General features: G+C 36.4%; 1 protein-coding gene across 1 annotated transcript in view; it reads left to right on the forward strand.

Moving 5' to 3' along the window:
• The window catches only part of LOC135735636 (neural cell adhesion molecule 2), a 178,076-nt gene that overhangs the window by 124,584 nt on the left and 30,364 nt on the right, over positions 1 to 23,128 (forward strand). The window contains exons 2-6 of the mRNA XM_065254077.1: positions 10,251 to 10,325; positions 14,481 to 14,687; positions 16,155 to 16,298; positions 17,320 to 17,457; positions 21,729 to 21,846. Coding sequence (XP_065110149.1) covers positions 10,251 to 10,325; positions 14,481 to 14,687; positions 16,155 to 16,298; positions 17,320 to 17,457; positions 21,729 to 21,846 — 682 coding nt within the window. The remainder of the gene's footprint in view (positions 1 to 10,250; positions 10,326 to 14,480; positions 14,688 to 16,154; positions 16,299 to 17,319; positions 17,458 to 21,728; positions 21,847 to 23,128) is intronic.

The following is a 23,128-nucleotide window of genomic DNA, read 5'->3' on the forward strand; positions in this document are numbered from 1 at the left end:
CTTCAATAGTTGTAAATCAGGCTGTGTGGAAAACATGACAGAATTTCTTAAAACCAGATCGAAACTCATTCAAAATTATATTGAGTTGGTACAATTATATTGAAATTTTAGCTTCTAGGCTTAATTTTTACGAATGTAGATATTGAGTAACAAGTAAAGTAAGCCTGATGGTTGTGCAACTTAACAATATTAACCTGTTTATATCAAAGTCTTAGACTAAAACTAGTACAGTATATAAATGCTGAAAAGCAACTCACAGTAACAAAAGGTCATGATTCCCCTCATTTTAATGGACCTGGATGGGGCATGTCCAACGATAAAGTTGAAAATCATTAAATTTTGATATGCAAAAAATTATACGTGACACTTGGAAGCAACTACCAATGTGAGTAAAGCCTGGAGTTGACGTCCATCTTTCCTCAGTTACTGAGGGGATGGTTACTCAGTTTATAGTTGTTACCAAGACCACAATAACGCATCCTAACGATTTCATTGAAAGAGACGGGTGACAAACGGGCTGCGTCCGAATCTGCCTACTTCCCTACTATACAGTAGGCGAAAAGCAGTAGGTGAGGCGAGTAGTATGTCCCAATTCCTAGTATTTCAAAAACAGTAAGTACCCGGATGATCTACTACTTCCGGCAAGATCCCCCGAAATGTTAATTCAGCCCTTTACTATCGTGTGAGCCCCCGGGAGAGGAGTTATCCAATGAAGAAGAAGAGCGGTAACGCTGCTCTATTAAAATGCAAATACATATATTGAACAGATGTCCCTTGCGGGTAAATAGCGCTAGTTTAACATCATTTCAGTTAACAACTACTTGTTGTTATGACGACGTATGTAACGTGATTTATTAATACCTGTACTGTTTTAATGGTCAATGAGTAGATACTTCATCTAATTCAGTACCTACTGTCAGTACGAGATTTCAGATGCAGCCACAGCAACAAAGTGACTGGTAATGTGCATGCAGCATCAGGTTGGTTTATACTGGTTTATATTGGCTTATCCTTGTGAATAATGGTTAATGCATGTTTATGTGAGTTTTTAGTGCTTGGGTGGACAAGATTTTTCTTTGAAACTAAGGAGGAAAAAACTATTTATAAAAATAACTGTGCACGTGTGGAACAGGGCAAACTCTTGCTGGTATAGTTGGTTAAAAAGCTGTTGGAGACGCATACGCACATGCTTGGGCACAAATAGCACCAACAACATCCAGAAAGCAATGCTGCTATTTTCAGCAAGGCATCTTTCCAAACGCCAAATAATGAAGCGTTGCTTTGCAACCAAACTTCCTCTCCAATATCACGTCATGCAGTATGATTATTAAACAAAAGTGTGAGATCACAGAGACAGATATAAGAGTCTGTAATTACTTCTGTGTCTTTAACTAGAAACAGCACCATCCGGGGATGTTATTGTCCTGTGCTCAATTCACATTACAGTGACTCAAAATCTACTCATCTGTGAACTCTTATCTTTTGAATGAAAATACCTGATTGTATTGAATGTCCATTAGATAAATATTGTTACAAGCATGTATTGTAATCCCGAGCGTGATTATTATTCTTAAAGTTTGATGTCTTAGTTTAAATCAGTTATCTTTTAAGGTGACTCCACGCTGCGTCAGAGAGCTAACACATCACCACCATGGGTGTGCATTATTTTCTTATAATTCAATGGCCTGTCGTCAAATATTCCTTACATATTACCATGTTTTTAATAATTGTGTGAAGTGTTTAAAGTGTTATCATAGTGATATTCACGCATTATCCTCATCTTCAACAAACCTTCTTCCTCAACTTCAGGATAAATTTAGCCGTGATTTAGCCATTTCAGGAAAGGTTTTCTGAGACGTTGTTGCATGTTGTGCTGTTGGAAACATGACACAAACCAATGTCATAAACATCATAAGACTCAGATTTGACCTTTCATTGAGTTATGTGAAGAATATCTCCTGAGATCAGCTTCATGAATGAATTCCTGGAAAACTGCTCGAATGAATCATTAAATTATGGACACATGAGCTCATTTGTCTCTAGACGCTCTGGTTTAGATCCGTCTCTGAGTCAATATGAGATAAGATGTGACTTTTACCTTCCCTGTCTGTTCTTTTGTCTTCCCTCGGGACTCCAGTTCCCATAATCCTCCACTCTCCCTCACCTGTTTTGTGTTTGTCATCATCATCCTCACCTGTCAGCCATCATCCTCATCATCTCCACTTCATTTAAGCTCCCCGTGTCCCTGCTGTTGGTTGTCCGTTGTATTTAAAGTGTGTTTCATTGCCAGTCTGCCTGTTCTCTTTTATTAATATAATTAAAGTTGATCAAGTCCCACTCGAGTCTGAGTCAAGACCAAGACCAGCGAGTGTTGGTAACATTACTATAAAACCCAAACAGGAAAGAAAAGAAAAGAGCTTGGAGGAATAAATCAGCCAAACATGAATATTATGTTATTATTTATTCTGTTGTTGTATGCTGCTTGTTCACAAAAACGATTTATATGACCATAATAATCCTTACTGTCGTATTACCTATCCAGCTGAAACATTGTCCTGCTGCAGTATTTGATTTGTTCATTATAGAGCGAGAGTAATATTTTATCACTCACAGATTGCTCTTTCATAACTCAAGAGATTTAATTAAGTTCTCAGGGAAGAATTCATTAAAGAGGCAACTTTGTTTAGCTGAAATGATGCAATGTTGCCAGATCGAGTAGATATAAAATAGAAGTTCATGCACTGTTGAGATCTTAAACTCTGGATGAGAAACTTTTCCTCAGGACAAACGGTTGATGATAGAGATCTCATATGGGCTGAAAGTGAAGAACATGATGCAAATCTCAGTTGATGAGATCCAAGATGGCGGCGCATCAGTAACTCACAATGGCTGCTCCAGATCAGTATTGGTGTTGTTTTGTGGTATTTTAGTTTATAGTCTGGTTTATCAGCTCCTTGTTCGTAGAAAAACATGGTTACATTTCTGTGCTAGCTGTATATAAGTACGTTAACATGCAACAAAATAATTCGTTTGTAATTGTATTGTGATTGAAAAGCCTCCATGTAAACACCGTAATCCATACGATTGAGGTCGATCAGATGTAAATTTTGATCGTATTGAAAGGGGTGGTATAGTTCGATCTGTGATTCAATCCTCAATCAGATGCTCAAAACCATTGTGAACATGTGCAGAAGAATTGTGCTTAAGTTCACATCTTATATTTATCCCTTATTTACGTATTACATGAATCTCGTTACAGAAACATGCAAAAGAAAGACCATGGCAATGCGCTTTTTTAGGGTAATATGTGTGTGTGTGTTAATCAAGACATATCATTTTTGTGGTATCAGTGATCTGTCTGTCTGCCCTTTTAAAACGTAAAAAATAACTTTCATGCATCATAAAGGTTTCTTGTGACAACCTTTCCTAGTTACTATGATAAAAAAAAATCTGCCAATGGGGTAAGCAAAAAATCTTGAAAACTTTTCTTAAACACTAAATTCAAGAAAATTCAAGAAAAATTAGCTTACACCATTGGCAGATTTTTGTGCTTGTTTTATGCACAAAATCACTTAAATGTGATATTTTTGGTCTAAAAACTAGACTTATTTTCTTGGGTCATTTCGCTCATCAAGAAAAAGCATCTTAATTTAAGAATTTTTAGATAGTCATCGGTTAACCACGATAGTTTAGCAAAACCTACAGTACAGTATCATACATCTTAAACTGAGACATAAATCTTATGAGAGTTTGACCATTGTCACTTAATGATTTATTATTATAAGGGGAGAGAGAGAGTCTCATATGTTTAATATCTTTATCTGTTCTTTAGATCTCATTAAAGTATCAGCAGTGTCTCATCTGAATCCGTCTGACTTCACCTCACATCACCTCATGTTGTGTCTTTAATAAGAGGACAGAAAGTCTGAAGGTCTTTAGTTTTTAGCAGTGGTGTTGTACATGTACTTCATCTTTCTGTCATGTTGTCCTTGTAGGAGTGTCGCTCTACACTGTGTGCTATTTTTGGAGATATCAAGATATTTTTCTTTCACTGAACTGAGAGACTGTCAACAGGAAAATACTGATGTATGTTTCCTATAAAACAATCATGTGAAATAGAAACAAATACTACAGACCTTCAACATGAAAATCCATTTAACTTCTGTAATCTGACATTCTTTATTTATTTTTCAATTACAATAAAAGTCATGTAAACACCAATCAATATTAACAACTGGCACAAACAGTATGACCAAATGGGATCATGGCTGTCGACATTGGGATTTGAAAATAAGGGAAATTTCTCAAACCCTGACACCCTCACCAAATAGGGAATGGATGGGACTTTCTAACTTAGTACAGTATTGTCTTCTTTTTTTTCAGAACAAATATCTAAAAATTCTTAAATCAAGATGTTTGTTTTTTGTTTGATGAGCAAAATGAACTTAAAAAAAGTCTAGTTTTAGAGAAAAAAAATGTAAGCAAATTTTTGCTTAAACAAGCAAAAAAAAAATAAAATGCCAATGGGGTAGGGAAAAATTCTACTTTTTTATACACTTAAATCAAAGAAAAAATATGTAAAAATGTCATACCCCAATGGCAGAAACTAGACTTATATTTTATGTCATTTTTGCTCATTAAGAAAATGCATCTTGATTTAAGATTCTGTAGATATTTGTACTGAAAACAAGACCAAAATAAAACTATAAGAAAGTATTTTTTGCTGTGTATACCTGTATCATTGTTTGTGGCTCTCTTGCATCTGCAAGTGATTTGTTATACACATACTGTAGGTCACAGACGTTGCATTTTTAACACCATCTGAGTTAAGCAGTAAAACACAAACAGCAGTGTTTCTCTACACGCAAAGTTACAAAAAATGCACACGCATCAGCCTGTACATCAAAGAGTGTGTGAGTTTGTGTACGCTAGCGGTTGTAGCTTTACGCCTGGCTCGTCATCCTGCACCCATCCTCGGGAAGCTTTTATCTTCTTGTTTCATTGACGGGTGTTTGTTCGAGTGATATATTACAGATACTGCTGCAGGTGAATGTAGCAAACATCAAATACGGCCAGTGGGATTTTTTTTATAGAAAGACTAAAAATACAGGAGAAATACCAGAATTTATTTCAATGGGATGATGGCGGCAAAGAATGGTACAATAGGTGAGAATCCCAGGAAAAACAGGAGGGTTGACGGGTATGAATGGGATGATGACCAATAGCACATAAGGCCTTGATGACATCATCAGTAAAGTCACTTCATAGGCGGAGCATGTTTGATAAAAGATTATTAAACATTCTTGGGAATAACTTGATGATGCACAATAATAAAGTAACACATAATTTTTTAAGTAAATAGGGTATTGATTTCATGTTGACCAATAGCATTTCTACACCCATAGTTTTATTTATCCATGTTATTTTGCTGAAGTTCTACATGTAATCGGGTTGACACCCATTTTTCACCCATGTGTTTTAATGCTGGAATATTCGGTGACATTGATATGATAGTTTTAGTGTGATGTTGTTTGCTCAGCATGGTGCAATCTCTCAGCGTCTGTGTGATTGGAGTTGATCTTGAGAGGGTCTTCAGTTGTAACAGTCCGTCTCGCTGCAGGGGTCCGGTCGCTGTGAAACCCACTTTCTCATGTTGTGTATGTGGTCACACAAACAGTTTGGATCGTCTCTGCGGGTCTGTTAACTGTGAAATGACTGCAGTTTGTAAATGATACAAGTATAATGTTTTAACAGGTGCTTTTCAACATCAGTGTTTTTCTTATAATATATTCTTAAAACTCAAACAATAATAAGTGTGTCTTTCATTTTCATTGTTGTAATGCAATATTTTAACTGTGTGTAAAAACTTCACAATGTGAATAATATATAAAAAAAGAATTGTTTTTGTATACCAAAATATAATGATTCATCAAGATTAAGATCATCTTGGCAACCTTATAGCAATGCCCTAACAATTTACACATGCACACATTCTCCTGAATATCACACATGTAATGACATGTCATGTGAAGGGGGCTTCAGATATTAGAAGATATTAGATATAAGGTTTGTTAATTCACTCAACTAGAAAATAGAGAAAATCTCAACCCAGTAAAGATCTACAGGTCTGTGATCTATAGATATCATAGATCTCTGCTGGCTCAATGTGAACAGATCTTGGGTCAGCACGGTGAAGTCATGAGGTCTGTTTGTTGTTACATGATTTTTTTGGATGATTTTAGTTTTCGATTACAACAGCTGTGTGGTTTCATCGTTTGTCACACATCACTGCGGGGATAAACACAGCGTCACAAACTTCACAAATGACATTTGAGCTGGTAAACATTGAGTGAGAGCGGGGGAAGCTCAATGCCGCCAGCACAGATTTCAGACGCACACTTCTATTAGTCTTCATGACAAATCACTTACATTATGAACTTCTGATGGTGCGGCGTGCTGGAGATGCTGTGGAGAAACTGAGGTTGCAGAAGTGTTGCACACAACGCCTGTATTTTAATTTTTTTACTTTTTTGGGGTTTTGGAAGTTAAATCTGACTTCTGCAGAACATCTCATTGAAACAAAAGCATCTGAATTTATCTCAGATCATAAGAGTTAGCTGTCAGGAAGCAAACCAAAAGTCATGGGTTCAGTTATACAGTAAAGTGATGTACATACAGTATTGAGAACACACTGTAAGGGCCCTATCATACGCCTGCTGCAATGAAACGCAAAGCACATCACAAGTGTTTTTTGTTCGTTTTAGCCCACACCGTAAACTATTACACGTCCAGCACCATGTTGTTTAAATAGCAAATGCATTTGCGTCCAATTTTGCGCCCATGGGCTGGTGTGTTCAGGTGCATTGTTGGCACTTTTTCTTTAAAAACTGCAAATAATGCACTAAAATGTTTTAAATGCTACCAAATGGATTTATTGTATATAATGACTTTGTACCTTTAGATATGGTGAGATGAGAACCATTTTAAAAGGCAGGGTGCATGATCTCTGAGAGCCAATGTTGACATTTGAAATCACCTAAACAAGCACCCCTACCTCAAAAAAATCTAGACCTTCTTTTGATAGACCCACCCCACACATATGCAACCCAGGCAACGATGTCATTTAGTAGACACGCCCCTTGCTGCTGATTGGCTACAAGTGTGTTTTGGTAGTCGGCCCGACTCCCTTTTTCAGCGTTTTTAAGAAATCGTGCACTCTTCCTTTAAGTAATATTTTTCAAAACACTCAGGGCGGTGTCCCAGTGCTGAAATGGCTCTCCACACGTTTGTAAATTCTTTATCTCCTGCTTGTTACAAATAAAGTATTTTTACTTATGCATCCCTTTTTATTATTCTTTTAAAAACTTTTTTGAGACAACAGTGATCATGCATCATACTCTATCAGCTTATTTTACTTGTAATAATGTCTTTTAAAAAGAGCCAAAGCTACATAAATAACCATTTCAATGAATAAAACACAACTAATAATTTGTTTACATCAATCTTAAACTGGTGGTCTTCTTCCTCTGCTTACAGTTTTTCCACTTACAAAATAGGGAATCGGCATGGTGCGAGCATAACTGGCTTTTAAAGGGGATTGGAGATGAGACTCTCATTGGTTTATTGCCCATTACTCATTACAAGAAGAGGACCAACCCTTTTAGACAAATTTTTACGCCGTTTAACTAGCACAAGCATATACAAAGATGTCTTAAGTGCACTTGCACCGTGCTCTTTAGACCATGCGCTCAGATTGTTAAATTAGGGCTCTAAGTCTACTGTATATTTACATACTTTTATTACAGAATAAAAGAAATCGCCTGCATTAGGGTTGCAAACAAGTAAATAAAGACTGCAGATAGAAACAGCAGAGAAACTGCAGACTGCTGAATGTTCCAGTGAGACACAATACTGCTTCAGGCAAGAGTAACATAGTAAAAAGAGTAAAGCTCAGGGATTGTGCAAATGGATTCTCAAAGGTACATGTGGGATTTTTAAAGATCATTTAAACCCCAGCTAGCTTCTAATAGAAACATGCTAATGAACAATGACACAATGTGTGTGTGTTCGGCTCTGTAAGCATCCCATCATGCACTGCCATTCTTTAGCAGCATATATCTGTGGCATTCCTGCCTTCTGTTAACCCTCGTGTGTCCAGAGAGATCCTGAAACTTAAATCACAGGCAGTTGCAGTCAAGCTTCTGTTCCCTGCGGCGCATCTCATCTGTGTCTTGTTCTGAATACAAAGACACCTAAAGTTATAATAAGATGGTAAATAACCTTAAACAGATTCAAGCTGTGATGAACAAAACTACAAATTTTTAAACAGTTCTATTCACAGGGGACACTTCCTTCACTTAAAAACATCAAGATCAGGGGTGTCAAACATACGGTTATTTTCCATTCAGCCGTCAACCTAAAATGAGTTTAACACCCTTGATATAGATGTTGCATTTCATAATGGAGAAGATACAGGGTGCTGGTTATTGTAGCGTATTTACAGTTTTCATTGCACAAGACCGTTACGTCTCAAAGATGTGTTTATCAAAGATGTCAGTACTCATTCTGAAGAGATTAATCCCCTGTGAAACTACTCCAGATTAACTCACTAGTTGCTTCATTAGCAGACATGTAGATGTTGGATGAGAGGACAACCAGCAAACTTTCTTTACAAGTCCACAGTAACATTTCTGCTGAAGGCTTTGACTCTCAGTAACTCTCAGTGTAGTTTGTTGTTTAAACCTCTTCAAGAGTTAAATAACTTTCACAGGTTTATGTTTTATTGTTTTGCTCGAGTGGAATTCATTTTCTCATCTGCCAAATGTGCTGAATGGATAAACTTAATCCTATTAGCTCAACAAACAAGCGTTGCGTCTCTGATGTTTTATTGTCTGTGAAATGCATCTGGATCATAAATTACCTGTAAATCTTTATGTTATTGCTTTGAAGGAACAGTTCACCATCTGTATCAACAGCTTTAAGAGTAGGATGAGTAAATAATGACTTTTTAATAAAGTGCTTCACTGTAAAAAAAAATCCGTAGAAATTACAATGTTGTTGCAGCTGGGTTGCCGGCAATTTACTGTAGATTTAAATTTATGTTATTTACTGGCAAGAGTTTGTTCAAAGTGAAATACATTTTAAATATTAACAAGTCTTTATCTTTACAAAATAAAACTATACAATAACAGCCTCATGCAAAGCATTCTGGTAACCAGAAATCATCATCAACCTTTTTTCTGTTTTTTGCTTCAGATTTTGTTTCCCAGAATGTTTTGCTTGATGCTGATTTTTTAGTTTTACTCTGTAAAGACAAAGACTTGTAAATGTTTAATGTTCATTTAACTTTGAACAAAATGTTGTCAGTAAAAACATAAATTTAAATCTACGGTAAATTACCGGCAACCCAGCTGCAATTTCTACGGATTTTTTTTAGTGTTGTTTAAAACACAAGGCGGTTATCACAGATAGATGGGATGTAGGTGACAGACATCAGCATAACTCCTGAGACAGCCCTGCTCTCTTCTTTCTGAGTTCAGGGTTTTGTGTTTTTGTCATTAATCAGCCCGCGGGTTACTAAATTAGATCTGTTAACAGTTAGCAAAATCTGAAGAGACCGGCCACAAAAAACCTACACCACTTCTTTGAGAGAAATAAATCAGTACTCAATGTGTTAAACAGCGACTGATGTGTTGACATCTCATTGCTGCCATTTAAAGACTGCTTTGAGTCGTATTAATGACTTTGCAAGATAACTGTTGAAGGGCTTTGGGTTTTCATAACATCTAAGGAGAAGATAAGTGATGAAAAACATTGTTAATCAAAAGACTCTGATTTATATTAAAGCTCCTTTTGTTTGTTTCATGGTTTATATTTACTTGTATTTGAATATACACAGGTGTATTTGGTTGATCAGATTCTAATCTTTCACAGCATGATATTTTAGGAGACATACAGCGTTCACAATTCTGTTTTGTTTAAGTATTAACAATGTCTTAGATGTTTCTCCTATAATTCATTAATGTAAGATTGTAAGGGTCTTGGGAGAAACATCTTTAAAGCAGGCTTTCAGCTAAAATATCCATTTCATATGCATTCAATTTCATTGATAAGGAAACAACATTAAAGGAAAAGAGATCTCACATGGGACCATATTATATTAAAATCATTCAGATAGCTGTGTATAGGGATGTCTGATGTCTTTCTTTTCTATGTTAAATGACTTTCTCTCGTTCTCTCTCTCTCAATAGCTGTGCTTCAGGTGTCAATATCCCTCAATAAAGTGGAACTGAGTGTTGGAGAGTCCAAATTCTTCACCTGCACAGGTAAGCATGCGGCAACACTTATAATTAATGCTGTGTTTCAGTAATCAGACACACAGCTGCTGTGTAAGAAGTGTTTTGTGTTATCAACACATTGCCATTAAAATAAAACATCACCATTGAAAACATTAAAGACAGACAGAACATCAGAATTGTTTGGATCTAATTTATAGTTCTGCATCCAGTATACAGCAAAGCCTTATGTAAACCTCTCCGAAAATGTACCAATGCGTTTAATCTCTCACATTTCCTCATATGCATTTTTTGCTTTTGATGGTAAAAACAAAGATGGACCAAGTTAAGGAGTAATATTTAAAAATTGCAACAAAATGTGCTGTCTAATTACCACCATCACTGCTTATGCTTCTCCAACAGTGCACAAAACAAGCTTTATACTGTAACATGCCCGTAGACATTTCTGAGCGCCCCGAATTAAAAAAATGTCTACTTTAGGTGAAACTTTCAGCTCGTCAAAGTCCCTTTTTACTCTGCCGTCCAATCACAGTGGAGGAGGGGTGTGAAAAATATCACAACAAACAACCAATGCATTGTTTAATGACTGATAAACAAAGCAGAAGTAGCATAGTAACAAAAGCACTTAGTTGAAAAAACGCTGGCAAGCGCCCACAGTTGCCATCTGACTGGCGTTTTCAGCCACATTTAAACGCTTTGGTGTACACGCCACCTAACCCTATAGAGGCTACAGCATAGGGGCTTCGACAAGTATAAATCACCCTTTAAGTTGGGACATCAGGACGTTGAGGAGGAGTTGTTGAAGAGAGCACAGAACTCTCTTTAAATAGCAAATGCAGGTCACTTTTGGATCTTTTGTTTTTATACACTTCAATTTCACATTTATGGTGAAAATAAGATCATTGAGAGCTGCTAAAAACACACAATTGATACACAGAAATACAATCACAGATTTGAATTACACTCAACAATCTTCTCCCTTCCAAAACTCAAAGCAGAAAGCTTTTTAATGCATTAGAAGCTCACTACCAACATAAAACATAAGACAATGAGAGTGCTTTTTAGAAACATAGTTTTATATTTTAAAACAGCATTTTATTGTGTTTTTCATGAGCAAGGCAATCCCTGAATTGCTGTACACAACCACATTTTTTGGCTGGCGATTACTAATAGCGTAAGTGTGTATATCCCCCATACCTTTAATGCATTTTTAAGAGAATATAATAAAAACACAGCATTTAACTTTAGAGGTGAAACCAAAGAGATTTCATTCAACTCTTTCTGTGTGTCTTCATCTTAACTTTCTCCAAACAACCTAAACCAAAGTGCTAACCCAAGTGCTTTCCTCCCACAGCCCAAAAACATGCAAGTTAGGCAAATTGGAGATACCAAATTGCCCCCACCCACCCAACTTGTGTATGGATTCATTTGTCTAAATAAAACTTGTGTTTGAATTAACCAATTCTCTGCATGAATATAGCCATAGATGCTGAAATGGCTTAAAGAATAAAGAAAGAAAGAAAAAAATCACAAACATTCCTTTTTTCTGTTGTCCTATACTTTAATGCATTAGTATATCAATAGCAGGAAATAAAAAATGATTTCATCTTTGTAAAATAATGAAACATATCAAGATTTAAAGTTAGAGTTTCATTTCTACCAACTACATGGTCAAGGTTAATACTGTATGTTATTTAAAAACGTAATTAGTAATAAGTAAGGGAATAACTTTTGTTAAATACAACGTTGACAATGTCGTTAATGATGAGGATATAGCCTGAGGAAGATGAAAATATTGATCAGACAGCAGAAGTGATGGGAGATTAAGATTATCTCTCTCTCTCTCTCTCTCTCTCTCTCTCTCTCTCTCTCTCTCTCTCTCTCTCTCTCTCTCTCTCTCTCTCTCTCTCTCTCTCTCTCTCTCTCTCTCTCTCTCTCTCTCTCTCTCTCTCTCTCTCTCTCTCTCTACCCCGAGGACATAAGAACACAATAAATCATTCTCTAATCACACAATACTCCAACACTTTCATCTCTCCTTCACTTCCCTGTAAAACAGCGAGCAATCTGGGGCTTTAACTCACTTGAGGTCATCTGAGGTTAGCAGATAAATCTTCTTGTGCTCGTGTGATGTTCAACACATTTTTTCTACATCTGTGGAATATCTACATCAAAATACAAGCACCATACACAAACATTTACAACCACAGAAAAAAAAGAAGAGACCACTCCAGTTTTGACTTTAATTATCATTTCTAGTTGTGATCATTTCAGTCCAGTATCCGTGGAAATTAACCCAAAAAGCAAACCTTGCGAGTTACATAAAGTCACCCAACAGCATATGTAAAAGACTGAGAGCATGATAAGACACATAAAAGATGTCATTAAAATCAGGGGTTTTCTCAGATGTTTTTTTTTTCTAAAATAAAAGTAAAACATGAGTACTTTGTTGTTGAGACATGAATTTGAACCTTATTTCTCTGCAGTATTAATGACTGGAGAACACTGCATCTTTTTGTTATTTTGACCATGTTTTTCCCATTTCAATTCTCAGTAAATAAATGCAAATATTTTTTTTATTAAGAATTTGGCAGAAATGTTGTCAGTAGTTGACAGAATGAAAAACAAATACATTTTACTTAAAGGTGCTGTAGAATGTAAAACTGTATTTATGTAGATGAATAATAAGAGTTGTGTTCATGGTAATGACATCATGAGCCTCAAACACGATTGTTTCCTCCTTCTTATAAAACTCATGCATGCAAAAGACCGCTGGAAAACAGACCAACCTCAACATAACACCAACTGTGACGTTAAAGTCCAGATGTGCACCCCAACATTAAATTAATTACAATGTTGTTACAATGCTAAAAACAAAGTTGTGACTGCTGAGTTAGCGCTATATGCTAGTTAATGCTTTATGTTAGCATTTAGTCTGAAGTTCCACTATTGACGTTACAGTTACGTTTTGCAGGTCCATACTGAAAAAAACACAAACTTATCACTCAGAAACGTCCATTAACAATCTCAAAACAATCAAAATCTGATCCAGACTCAAACATAAGATCTGTTTACACACACACACAGAGCTACTGAAGGAGAAACAGCCAATCAGAGCAGAGCTTAACATTATTATTCATGACCCTTTCAAATAAGATAATAATAGACCATTTCATTATAAAGACAAATCATAGTGTTGTAAATGGACATGTACAACTGACTCTGGATCATTTTTGCACTTAATAAAGACACAAACCTTCTATGTAGAGTACTGTGCAAAAGTCTTAGGCCACCATGTTACCATTAGATTTGTTCTTTTTGCAATGTTATAGTGATCATATATAATTATTTCTCAGGTTTTTTATTAGAATACAACCAGAAAATATAGGAAACGTTGTATATAGTATTAAAAACAGTATAAAAGTATAAGCTAAAGTTTTTAGGGTAAACTCCTCTTCCACTTGAGCACTTTGCTAATCAAATGACATCAGGACTTCAGTCTGCTCATAAAAGTTCAAGATGTGTATTGTGCCAAGGGAGGTCACACTAAATACTGACCGATACCAGAAGAAGACATTTAGTTTAGAAAATTATTTTCTTTTTTTATAATGTGTACATATTTACTGTATTTTCTGTTTGTATTTTTTTTTTCTTACAAACATCAGCTAAAATAAATCTGAGGAATATTCTAGACCTCTGTTGAGCTCCTAAATTCCCTCCATTCACTGCTTTAATGTCTCTTCTCCGTATGGTTTTTACTACACAATCATCCTTCAGGATCACATACAGTATAAGCGTTTCCCTCCTGACCCTGAGATGATGTTTTAAGAGGGGAGTTTTAAAAGTTCAGCTTCTCTGATTGCAAAGGAGCGAAATATCACATCCCACTCCACAGCTTCATGACCTTCTGAGGAAAAGGCTTTACAGATGTTAACGTACACCGCTTGATGATTCTGCCTGCGGTCGCTCATTAAAATCAGCTCCAGATAAAAAGCCATCGCAAATTATAGTCTGTGTAAAATCACATCTCATTCTGCATTATTCTGAGTTTGCTTCGGTGTGAGGCCATAAAAATGTTAACAATTTAATTTTACTGTAGATCATGGTGCTCGCAATACCAAGGTCATTGGTTCAGTTAATATAGCTTGATATCTATATAACACATCATTCTCTGTTGTCTTTTCTCAGCCATTGGGGAGCCAGTGAGCATAAACTGGTTTAACCCTCAAGGCGAGCGAGTCATCTCAAACCAGCGAGTGGTTGTGCATACAGAAGGTGTGCGATCTCGACTAACCGTCTATAACGCTATCATCGAGGATGCTGGGATCTATCGCTGTCAGGCTGCGGATGCCACAGGACAAACTCAAGAGGCTACAGTCGTGCTAGAGATCTACCGTAAGTTACTCAATGAAAACCATCACATCTGTGTCACTAACATCCAACATGGATCCTATATTTGATCAAGAAATATTCTAGAGCAGGCGTATTCAATATTTCATGGGGAAGGGACCCTTTAGATGAAGGCATGGGATTCCCTGATACTAAATGTGTAAAACATTTAGTAAGATATTTAATTTAGAAGTTACGCGAGTTTATGGTTTGCAGAGCATCTTATCAGATTCTTAAGAACAACAAGCCACGAGTCCGCAGCATCTCTTTGGGGGAACTCTTTGACAGGCGGATTTCAATCCGACTATGAACCTTGAACAAAGCATCATCACGGCGCGCACTTCGTTGATTTTAAATGCGAGCCATAGTATTATCACGGTTTATAAAGCAGACACGGTGTGGTTTCATTTGCCTGCCGAATTAGCGCGTTAGCAGTAATAAATCTGAACAGCTTGAAACAGCAATCCAAGTTCAGAAATATAGCAGATGAGAACACAGATCGCATTCATTCTTAAATAACATTCTGAAAGAAAGACAAACATTTACCTGTTTTATGATGCTGTCGCTTCTGCCGCTTCCTGAGTGGCTCTTAAGGATCGTTCACATTATAACAATAACTTTAATGTTAAATATAACAATAACTATACTGTATTAACAAACAATAACTTTATGCTAATTCGCTGACAAGGTGCAGTACCCTTGCAATGGCATGAACTAATATTGCATATTTTCTTTAATAAAAACACTTGTATTTGTTAAAATGCAATAAATATGCGGTTCTTGTTGCATTTACACAGCTAGAATAACCAGCAGATGCCACAATACACTGTGTTTGCTAACTCTTAACTATCTAGTAGTTTTTGCAATCTAACATCGATCAATATCATTTATTGTATCTTTATAATTATAGTTGTCTTTAACTCTTTCCCCGCCAGTGTTTTTTTTTTAGGTTGCCAGCCAGCACCAGCATTTTTCATGATTTTCACAAAAGTTTAATGCCTTCCAGAAAATGTTCTTTTTTAAATATATAAACATACAATATATCAGATGAAAGAGCAGACCCTCCGCTTTCATCCTACCTTTATTAGTTCTCTTTTTATCACCTCTCAAATATGGGTAGGTTTCTTCAAATGCACCCAATTTTGAGCAAAAAGCTGAGATAATTGCATTTTGGTGAATGACTTTTGATAGAGATCAGATGCAGAGCGATCCTCAAACATACACGGAGTTCTTTCTCTTTCACGTGAGGCGTTACTCTGGGTTGTATAATTTGCGGTATTGCGGAAAGCAATATTTCAGCTAAATTTTAAATTGGATCTCTGTTTAACCTCATTGCTGTGATATTAAAGAGATGTGATTTGTGGTTCTCTACTGACCAGATTCTAGTTAACATAATATTTGATGAAACCAGACAAACAGATGATGTTAGTAAGTGAGACAGATGGCAGGAGTGACATGTCTTTGATCACACAGAGAAGTTGACGTTTCGTGAAGTGAAGACCCCGCAGGAGTTTCGTCAGAATGAAGATGCAGAGGTCATCTGTGATGTCATCAGCTCACCTGTACCTGCTGTCTCCTGGTTCTACAAGAACAGAGAAATCACATCTGATTACAACAGTAAGTGTTTCTGACAAAAGGTGGTATTACCTGACATGGCATCTACAATACAATTACATTAATGTAAATGAATCCTAATCCTAAATCTTTCATACCATAAAGATTGCTTTATAATTATCGTCAGAAACGCCAATGCGCGTGATTTTAATATTTATGAATATGACTACGTACAAATTGTACAAATCCTGTCAACACGTCAATATTATATTTCTCATGTGATCACGTTGGTTATGTAAACTGTATGTATGTTGCATTACACACTTAAACACAACAGATATCAGCTTTAATCTTTCAAAATATAAAGACCACTGTTTCATTTTTAGGCTTTAAACCTTTCATTTGAATTCAAAGGCAGAACTTTGGCAAGCTATTTAATCTGATTGGCCCCAGAGATAAAAAATAATGGAGATTTCTCTGGATTTCGATTATTTTTATTCTCATTAGCGAGGTGTGGTTATAAATATCTCTCCAGGATGAGAAGAGAAAGGTGTGCGTTCATCAGTAAGAGACGACAAAACCAGACGAAAGGTGTTTTTTTGTCCATTATTCTTTAGATGTTTCATGTCCTTGAAATGAAAGCAGCGGTAGTTTGGAGGATTGATGTGAATCTTTTCCTGATATTGAGCTCAGCTCGTTGATTAAATCTGATTTCTCTTTTCTCTGCACAGTGGATTTGATTTCTGTCAGAAGTTTTAAACATGACATATTGACTTCAACACCTTACCCAAATTCATCTACATGCTGCTTTCACTGATCAATCCAAAGTATCCAAAACTAACAACAACTCGAAACAACTTAACTGCCTGGCAACCACTCATAATGCCATAGCAACTGCATAGCAACTGCCCATAATGCACTACTGTGATCAAACACTTACACGTTCAGCAATATCTTTCTCTCTCTCTCTCTCTCTCTCTCTCTCTCTCTCTCTCTCTCTCTCTCTCTCTCTCTCTCTCTCTCTCTCTCTCTCTCTCTCTCTCTCTCTCTGTGTATCTCTCTCTCTCGCTCTTTCATAATGAAGACAAACTCCAAGTGCTGCCCAACAACAACCTCCAGATCCTGAAAGTGACTAAAGCAGATGAGGGTGTGTATCGCTGTGAGGCGCGAGTGGAGGCGCGGGGAGAAATTGATTTCCGGGACATTGTTGTGTTGGTCAATGGTAAGTCATGTACTGAATTCACCTATAGTGTGACATCACGTATGAGATGTAGATTATTAACTCCAGCCCAATCACAGACTGGTTATTCACAGTTTCAGAATAAAGTTATCCAGCTAACACAACTCAATGAATGACTGTGTTCAGTACAGAGTGATGAATTCAATAAAGACGCTGACTATAAACTCACAGAATAACAGCCTGTAAATGTTTTTATGCACTGTATGAGAGACTTTGTTGTCTCTTAGTTTATAAAATCAAGGATAAATCATATGCACACTAAAGGATTTACAAGGGAGGTTTATGTGGCAAGTCATTCAGGTGGGTTTAAAAACAGAAATGTTGTAAATCCACTTATAATTCATTTCTTCTTATTTCAGCTATAAAGTGTTAATCATTATTTTAGTGTTAGGTCTGCTGTTGTGTGCTGCCTTGAAGCAGAAGGAATTCCCAGCAAGCAATAGCCGTCATTTCAATGTCTAGGTTAACTATAGACACAATCTGTAGTCAAGCTTTGAGTAAACTACTTCTAGCCAAAATAAACGTCAACATTGATTGCAGGAAGTTTCATTTATGTATTGATTTTATTTCATTTATTTTAGGGGCTCTTGTTTTAGCTTTGACGTCTGTGTTGTGTTTGACAGCTATTAGACGTCTTTTTTAAACATCTTTTAAATGCAAGATTGCTCACTGGGTTATATAATATACAAATAAAAATCTCATGACTTGTTTAAGACAGAACATTTATTTTACTATGGCTTAACCAGCAAGACTTTCTTGGTCAACCTTGTTATTCTTCAAATGCCCTACTGACTTGATCCTTGCTCCAACTCTCTTTATGATTTAGATGTTGCAGCTGGGTTCTTTCTTGAAAAATACAATATTTCATTCCATTTATATGCTAACGATTCTCAGCTGTACATTTCTTCTGAACCTGGTGATAAAAATGCAATATAAAAGTTCAAAATATTCATGTTTCAAGAACTCAAAGCATGGCTAAAGATTAATTTCCTGTCACAGAATGAAGCTAAAACTGAAATAATAATGTTTGGCCCTAGTGATGCCTGTTCTACCAACTTCCCTTTCGAGGGATTCAGATTCAACCAATGGTGAGGTGTAACATCACCGGCGGGGTGGCATGGGAGCAAGGAAGTATAAAAGGTGACCTGAAAACACCCGTGCTATTTGAAATATTGCAGAAGATGGCATAACAGAGACACAGGAAGTATGGCAAGAAAGCCGCAGTGTCTCCTTCCCTTTCCAGGGAACAAGGGTTACATCCGTAACCCGAGACATTCCTATTTTGGATCTGTATTTTTTTTCTTTAAAGTTATATTTTTGGGCCATTTTGCCTTTATTGATAGACAGTAACAATTGAAAGGTGACCGGAAAGTACATGGTGGAGAGAGGGGTAAGGGATCGGCAAAGGAACTTGAGCCGGGATTTGAACTCGGGTCGCCGGAAGTGCATTGTTTGTGCTATTTTTATTGTTCTGTATCATTTTTATTGTCGTTTGTTTCTTATGTCATGTAAAGCACTTTGGCCAACTCTTAGTTGTGTGAAAATGTGCTATATAAATAAATTAAATAAAAAAACTTAATTGGATAAATTCAGAATTAACTAGCCATAAAATACCACTTTATACTAAGGCCTTGTCCGGACACGGGTATTTTTATAACCGTGACTTTTTTTACACATTTTAAGAAACGCCAGGTTCCGGGGTTTTTGCCTCGCGATGTCACTTTTGTTAGGCTTCTGATTGGCCACGATTGGGTTAAATGCTCTTGACAGTGCTTGATGTTTTTGCTTTTTCATGAGGACGAAGATTTCTTTTAAACCGAGCATGTGTGGACGGGATTTTTTTGGAGGTTATAAAAATCCCCGTGTCCGTGTGGACTAGGCCTAAGATAGAAATGATGGTGTGATGTGTGTCAGGTTCTGACTGAAGTAACTGTGTTTGTTGATCACCTTACACTCAATTTTCTGCTGGCTGGATTTGTGACTAAATGTTTCAATTATTTTACACTTCAGGCATCCCTGACTCCCGAGCAAACTACCAGCTTATCTTTAAAGACACTTCGTAAAAACACCGCCTTTTATTTTCAACGAGCTCATTTACCTCGTTTCACAAAATGAGCAGTCGTGGAGATTCGATCGTGCCGAGCTCTGCCTGAACGGACACAACAGTGTCTCATACTTCTTAAACTGATGTAATAGCAGGCAAAAAAAAAGAAAAACACGTGTGTTGCATTCAATTTAGCATCACCACTTATAGCGAGCAGGAAGATCCAATAAGCTCGCTCAATGAGGCGCATCCTATTATCCTGAAGACATGGCAAGAACCGTCTGCCGTCGCAACCGAACGACCTGCCGCTTTAATCACTTAGCAGACGTTGAGTAGACGAAGACCGAGACCTTGTGTCGTATCCGATACTGCAGGACTGAGTTTTACCACAGATTTATTTCTATTCCTGATTGTGTTACAGTAGATCTTGTTTTTTAAGTTTTTGTTCTATATATCTACGTGTCACTGTTGTGCTCGTCTGCATGTTTTTTTTACGACTTTGACTTTTATCATCAGGCGGGTTGAGCTGCTGGCTTCTTTTCTCCGTCCTCTTGATCCTTTTAAAGGAAATGTCAATGATATAGAGGACATCTCATCTCATCCCATCATTCTCATCTCGACTTGTGATATCAGACTCTTTGAACTCAGTGGACAGTAACAGTGAGCCAATGACAGGGCAGAGGATAATGATTCAGCCTGCGGTGGACCATCACAGATGATGTTTGATTCCACACATCAAAGCAGTCTGACAGAAACTAGTTTGCAAATGAAAATGTTATTTTAGCATCTGTTACATGTAAAGAAACCATGAATAAGTTGAACAGTTAAATCACTGCTAGATTGACAGACAGACAGACAGAGAGGTTATATAGACCTGGTAGACAGACAGACTCTCTTAACAAGTGACTTTGTAAGACTCTCTTTCTTGTGTTTTGTCTGTGAAATAACAGAAATGTTTAAGAGCAATTTTTACAAAATGATAAACTGAGACAAAATAGCCGCAACAAAACGATTGGAGAGGATCGATCGGCTGAGAGATCAATTATAATCTTTTCTCTGTTTGGTCTTTTTCATTTATATGATTCTGTCTCTCTTCTCTATTTAGTTTTCTTTCTGTTTCTTGTCTTTGTTAAAGTCTTGATAATATCCTGATTCTGTGTACATCTTTAGATGCTTTGAAGGACATATTTATACAGTATGTATGTATGATAAACCAGCCTGGTCTCACTGTTAATACCTACTATTAATACGTAACTTTAAAAACACAAGACATTGTTTTTGTGCGTTTAAATAGATGCAGAAGCATGCAATGTAGACGTATTTGCAACATTTAATCATAGCATTATTAAGTTTTTACAGCTACAAAACGTAAAACATTTACAAATCGTTCATACCATAAAGATTGCTGTATAATCTCACTTATAACCATTTTATTAATAATGTTACTACCCTACCCCAGACCTTAACCTAAACACAAACACTTTTTGCACAAACATTTTTAAAATACTTAATGTTTATTTTTTATATTATTTTTATATTAAGCAATGTAACAGACAGAAACAATATAGCATTTTAAAAAAAAATTAATCCACCAGAACGTTAATCCAGCTTCTTTCTGTCAAGGCGCGCATTTCAAATTTTAAAAGTACATCGACTGAAAGACGGCAATGTCACAAATCTGTGACGTAACACGCAAGAGCCAATGAGTGTTCGATATCACTGCCATAAAGCATAAAGCAATGTGTCGTAAAGCTTCGTGAAGTGCAATATTTGAATTCATATTCATAATGAATGCAAGATTTGATGTTTACGGTCGCTGATGAGAACTGGGATCAAGATCGCTGAATAAAGAGCTGAATTTGGATCTGTTCCTCACAATCGTATGAATTTTAAAGATGTAGATTGCAGCGAATTAATAAAATAAAAATAAAATAAATAAAGTTAAATGTATGTTGTGTTTTGGTGTAATTATATTGTTGAATACGAGAAAACACCTTTTGTGTGTCATGGCAAACAAACTTAATATTACAAAATGGTTGAATGATTACAGAATTTAAGTTAATATGTAAATAATGTACGTATTAGTCCTGACAACACAATAATATTATATGTTTCAGTGTGTATGAAAATGTAAGGAAATGAATGTGTGGTACACACACACGTATTCATGTTGGATAAACTGATTTTGTATGTTTGGTGTCGTTCACAGTTCCTCCGGTTCTGATCGTACCACAGCAAACTTTCAATGCCACAGCGGATTATCAGGAGTCAGTCACCTTCACCTGTATCACATCAGGCTCACCTGACCCTCAGGTTACCTGGTACTGGTGAGTAACTAACAGACAGACATATATCATTATAGACAAAAGAACAGAGATTATTAAATTATATACATAGCGTGTAATATTCAGCCCTGGATTATATCTTTATATCTTTAAATGTGTAGCTGTGTGAGATACAGGACAGTGGTCATGCTGGTCTTTAATGATCTGTTTTGTCTCGGTCTATGGTGAAGAACTGATGATGTGCTGTGGTCAGTTTCCCTAAACAGTTCAGGATAAATGAAGTGAGACCCTTGGCCTGGGAATCTTTGTCTTATGTAATGGAAAAGAGGATTTCTAGAGGCTTTCAGACCACAGACTGTGATTGTGTGAAGACCAAAAGCTTTGTATGGATTAGTTGTCCTAAGCACTTTATACATCAGCTTAGGAGAACCATTGATCTTCATTCTTCTGTCGTGATGAGCAGAGAGTGAATCCTTCAGCTCTTTCACATCTACACTTGTGTTTTAGTACAACTCATTATATCTTACATCTCTTACATACCACCTGTAGTCTATTTAACCAGGTGTAAACAACTTGGTGTAGTTCTGTGTCATGTAAACTTAAAGGGGACATATGATTAAAATCTGACTTTTTCGATGTTTAAGTGCTATAATTGGGTCCCAAGTGCTTCTATCAACCTAGAAAATGTAAAAAATAGCTAATTGAAAAGTAGCTCCCCTTGTGATGTCAGAAGGGGATCTTATAATAATAACGCCCCTTAATCTGCACTATCCAACCACATCACTGCCATTTAGTGCAGAGAAAGTTTCAATTTTAACAAACCACCATTATGGTGATCAGTGTTTGCATTTCATCAGCTCATTTGCATTTTAAAGGACACACACAAAAACTGCTAATTTTTGCTCACACCTACAAAGTGTCAATTTTAACATGTTATAATAAATTATATGTGGGGTATTTTGAGCTAAAACTTCACATACGTACTCTGAGACATCAAAGGTTTATTTGACATCTTAAAGTCTTGTGAAATGTCCCCTTTAAATGAAGGTGTTGTTATTCTTTAGCATCTTAATAAACATGGCAAAATCATACAATGTGGTAATGTTACCTATGTCAGAATTTATTCAGCAAATGCATTTTCATCTCCCATTATTTGATTTGCAAGTCAAAAAACACTCGAGTAACGTAACACTTTTTTTGAGAATATAGGGATGTTTATTCAAAATTTGGCTTGTTTCTTTTGTGATACTTCAAAATGTGCATAAAGCCTGTGTGATGGAAACCCAGTTACTGTTGAAGTCTCCACACTTGAGCTCAGATTGGG

This window comes from Paramisgurnus dabryanus, chromosome 4, assembly GCF_030506205.2.
Source record: "Paramisgurnus dabryanus chromosome 4, PD_genome_1.1, whole genome shotgun sequence".
Taxonomy (NCBI): domain Eukaryota; kingdom Metazoa; phylum Chordata; class Actinopteri; order Cypriniformes; family Cobitidae; genus Paramisgurnus; species Paramisgurnus dabryanus.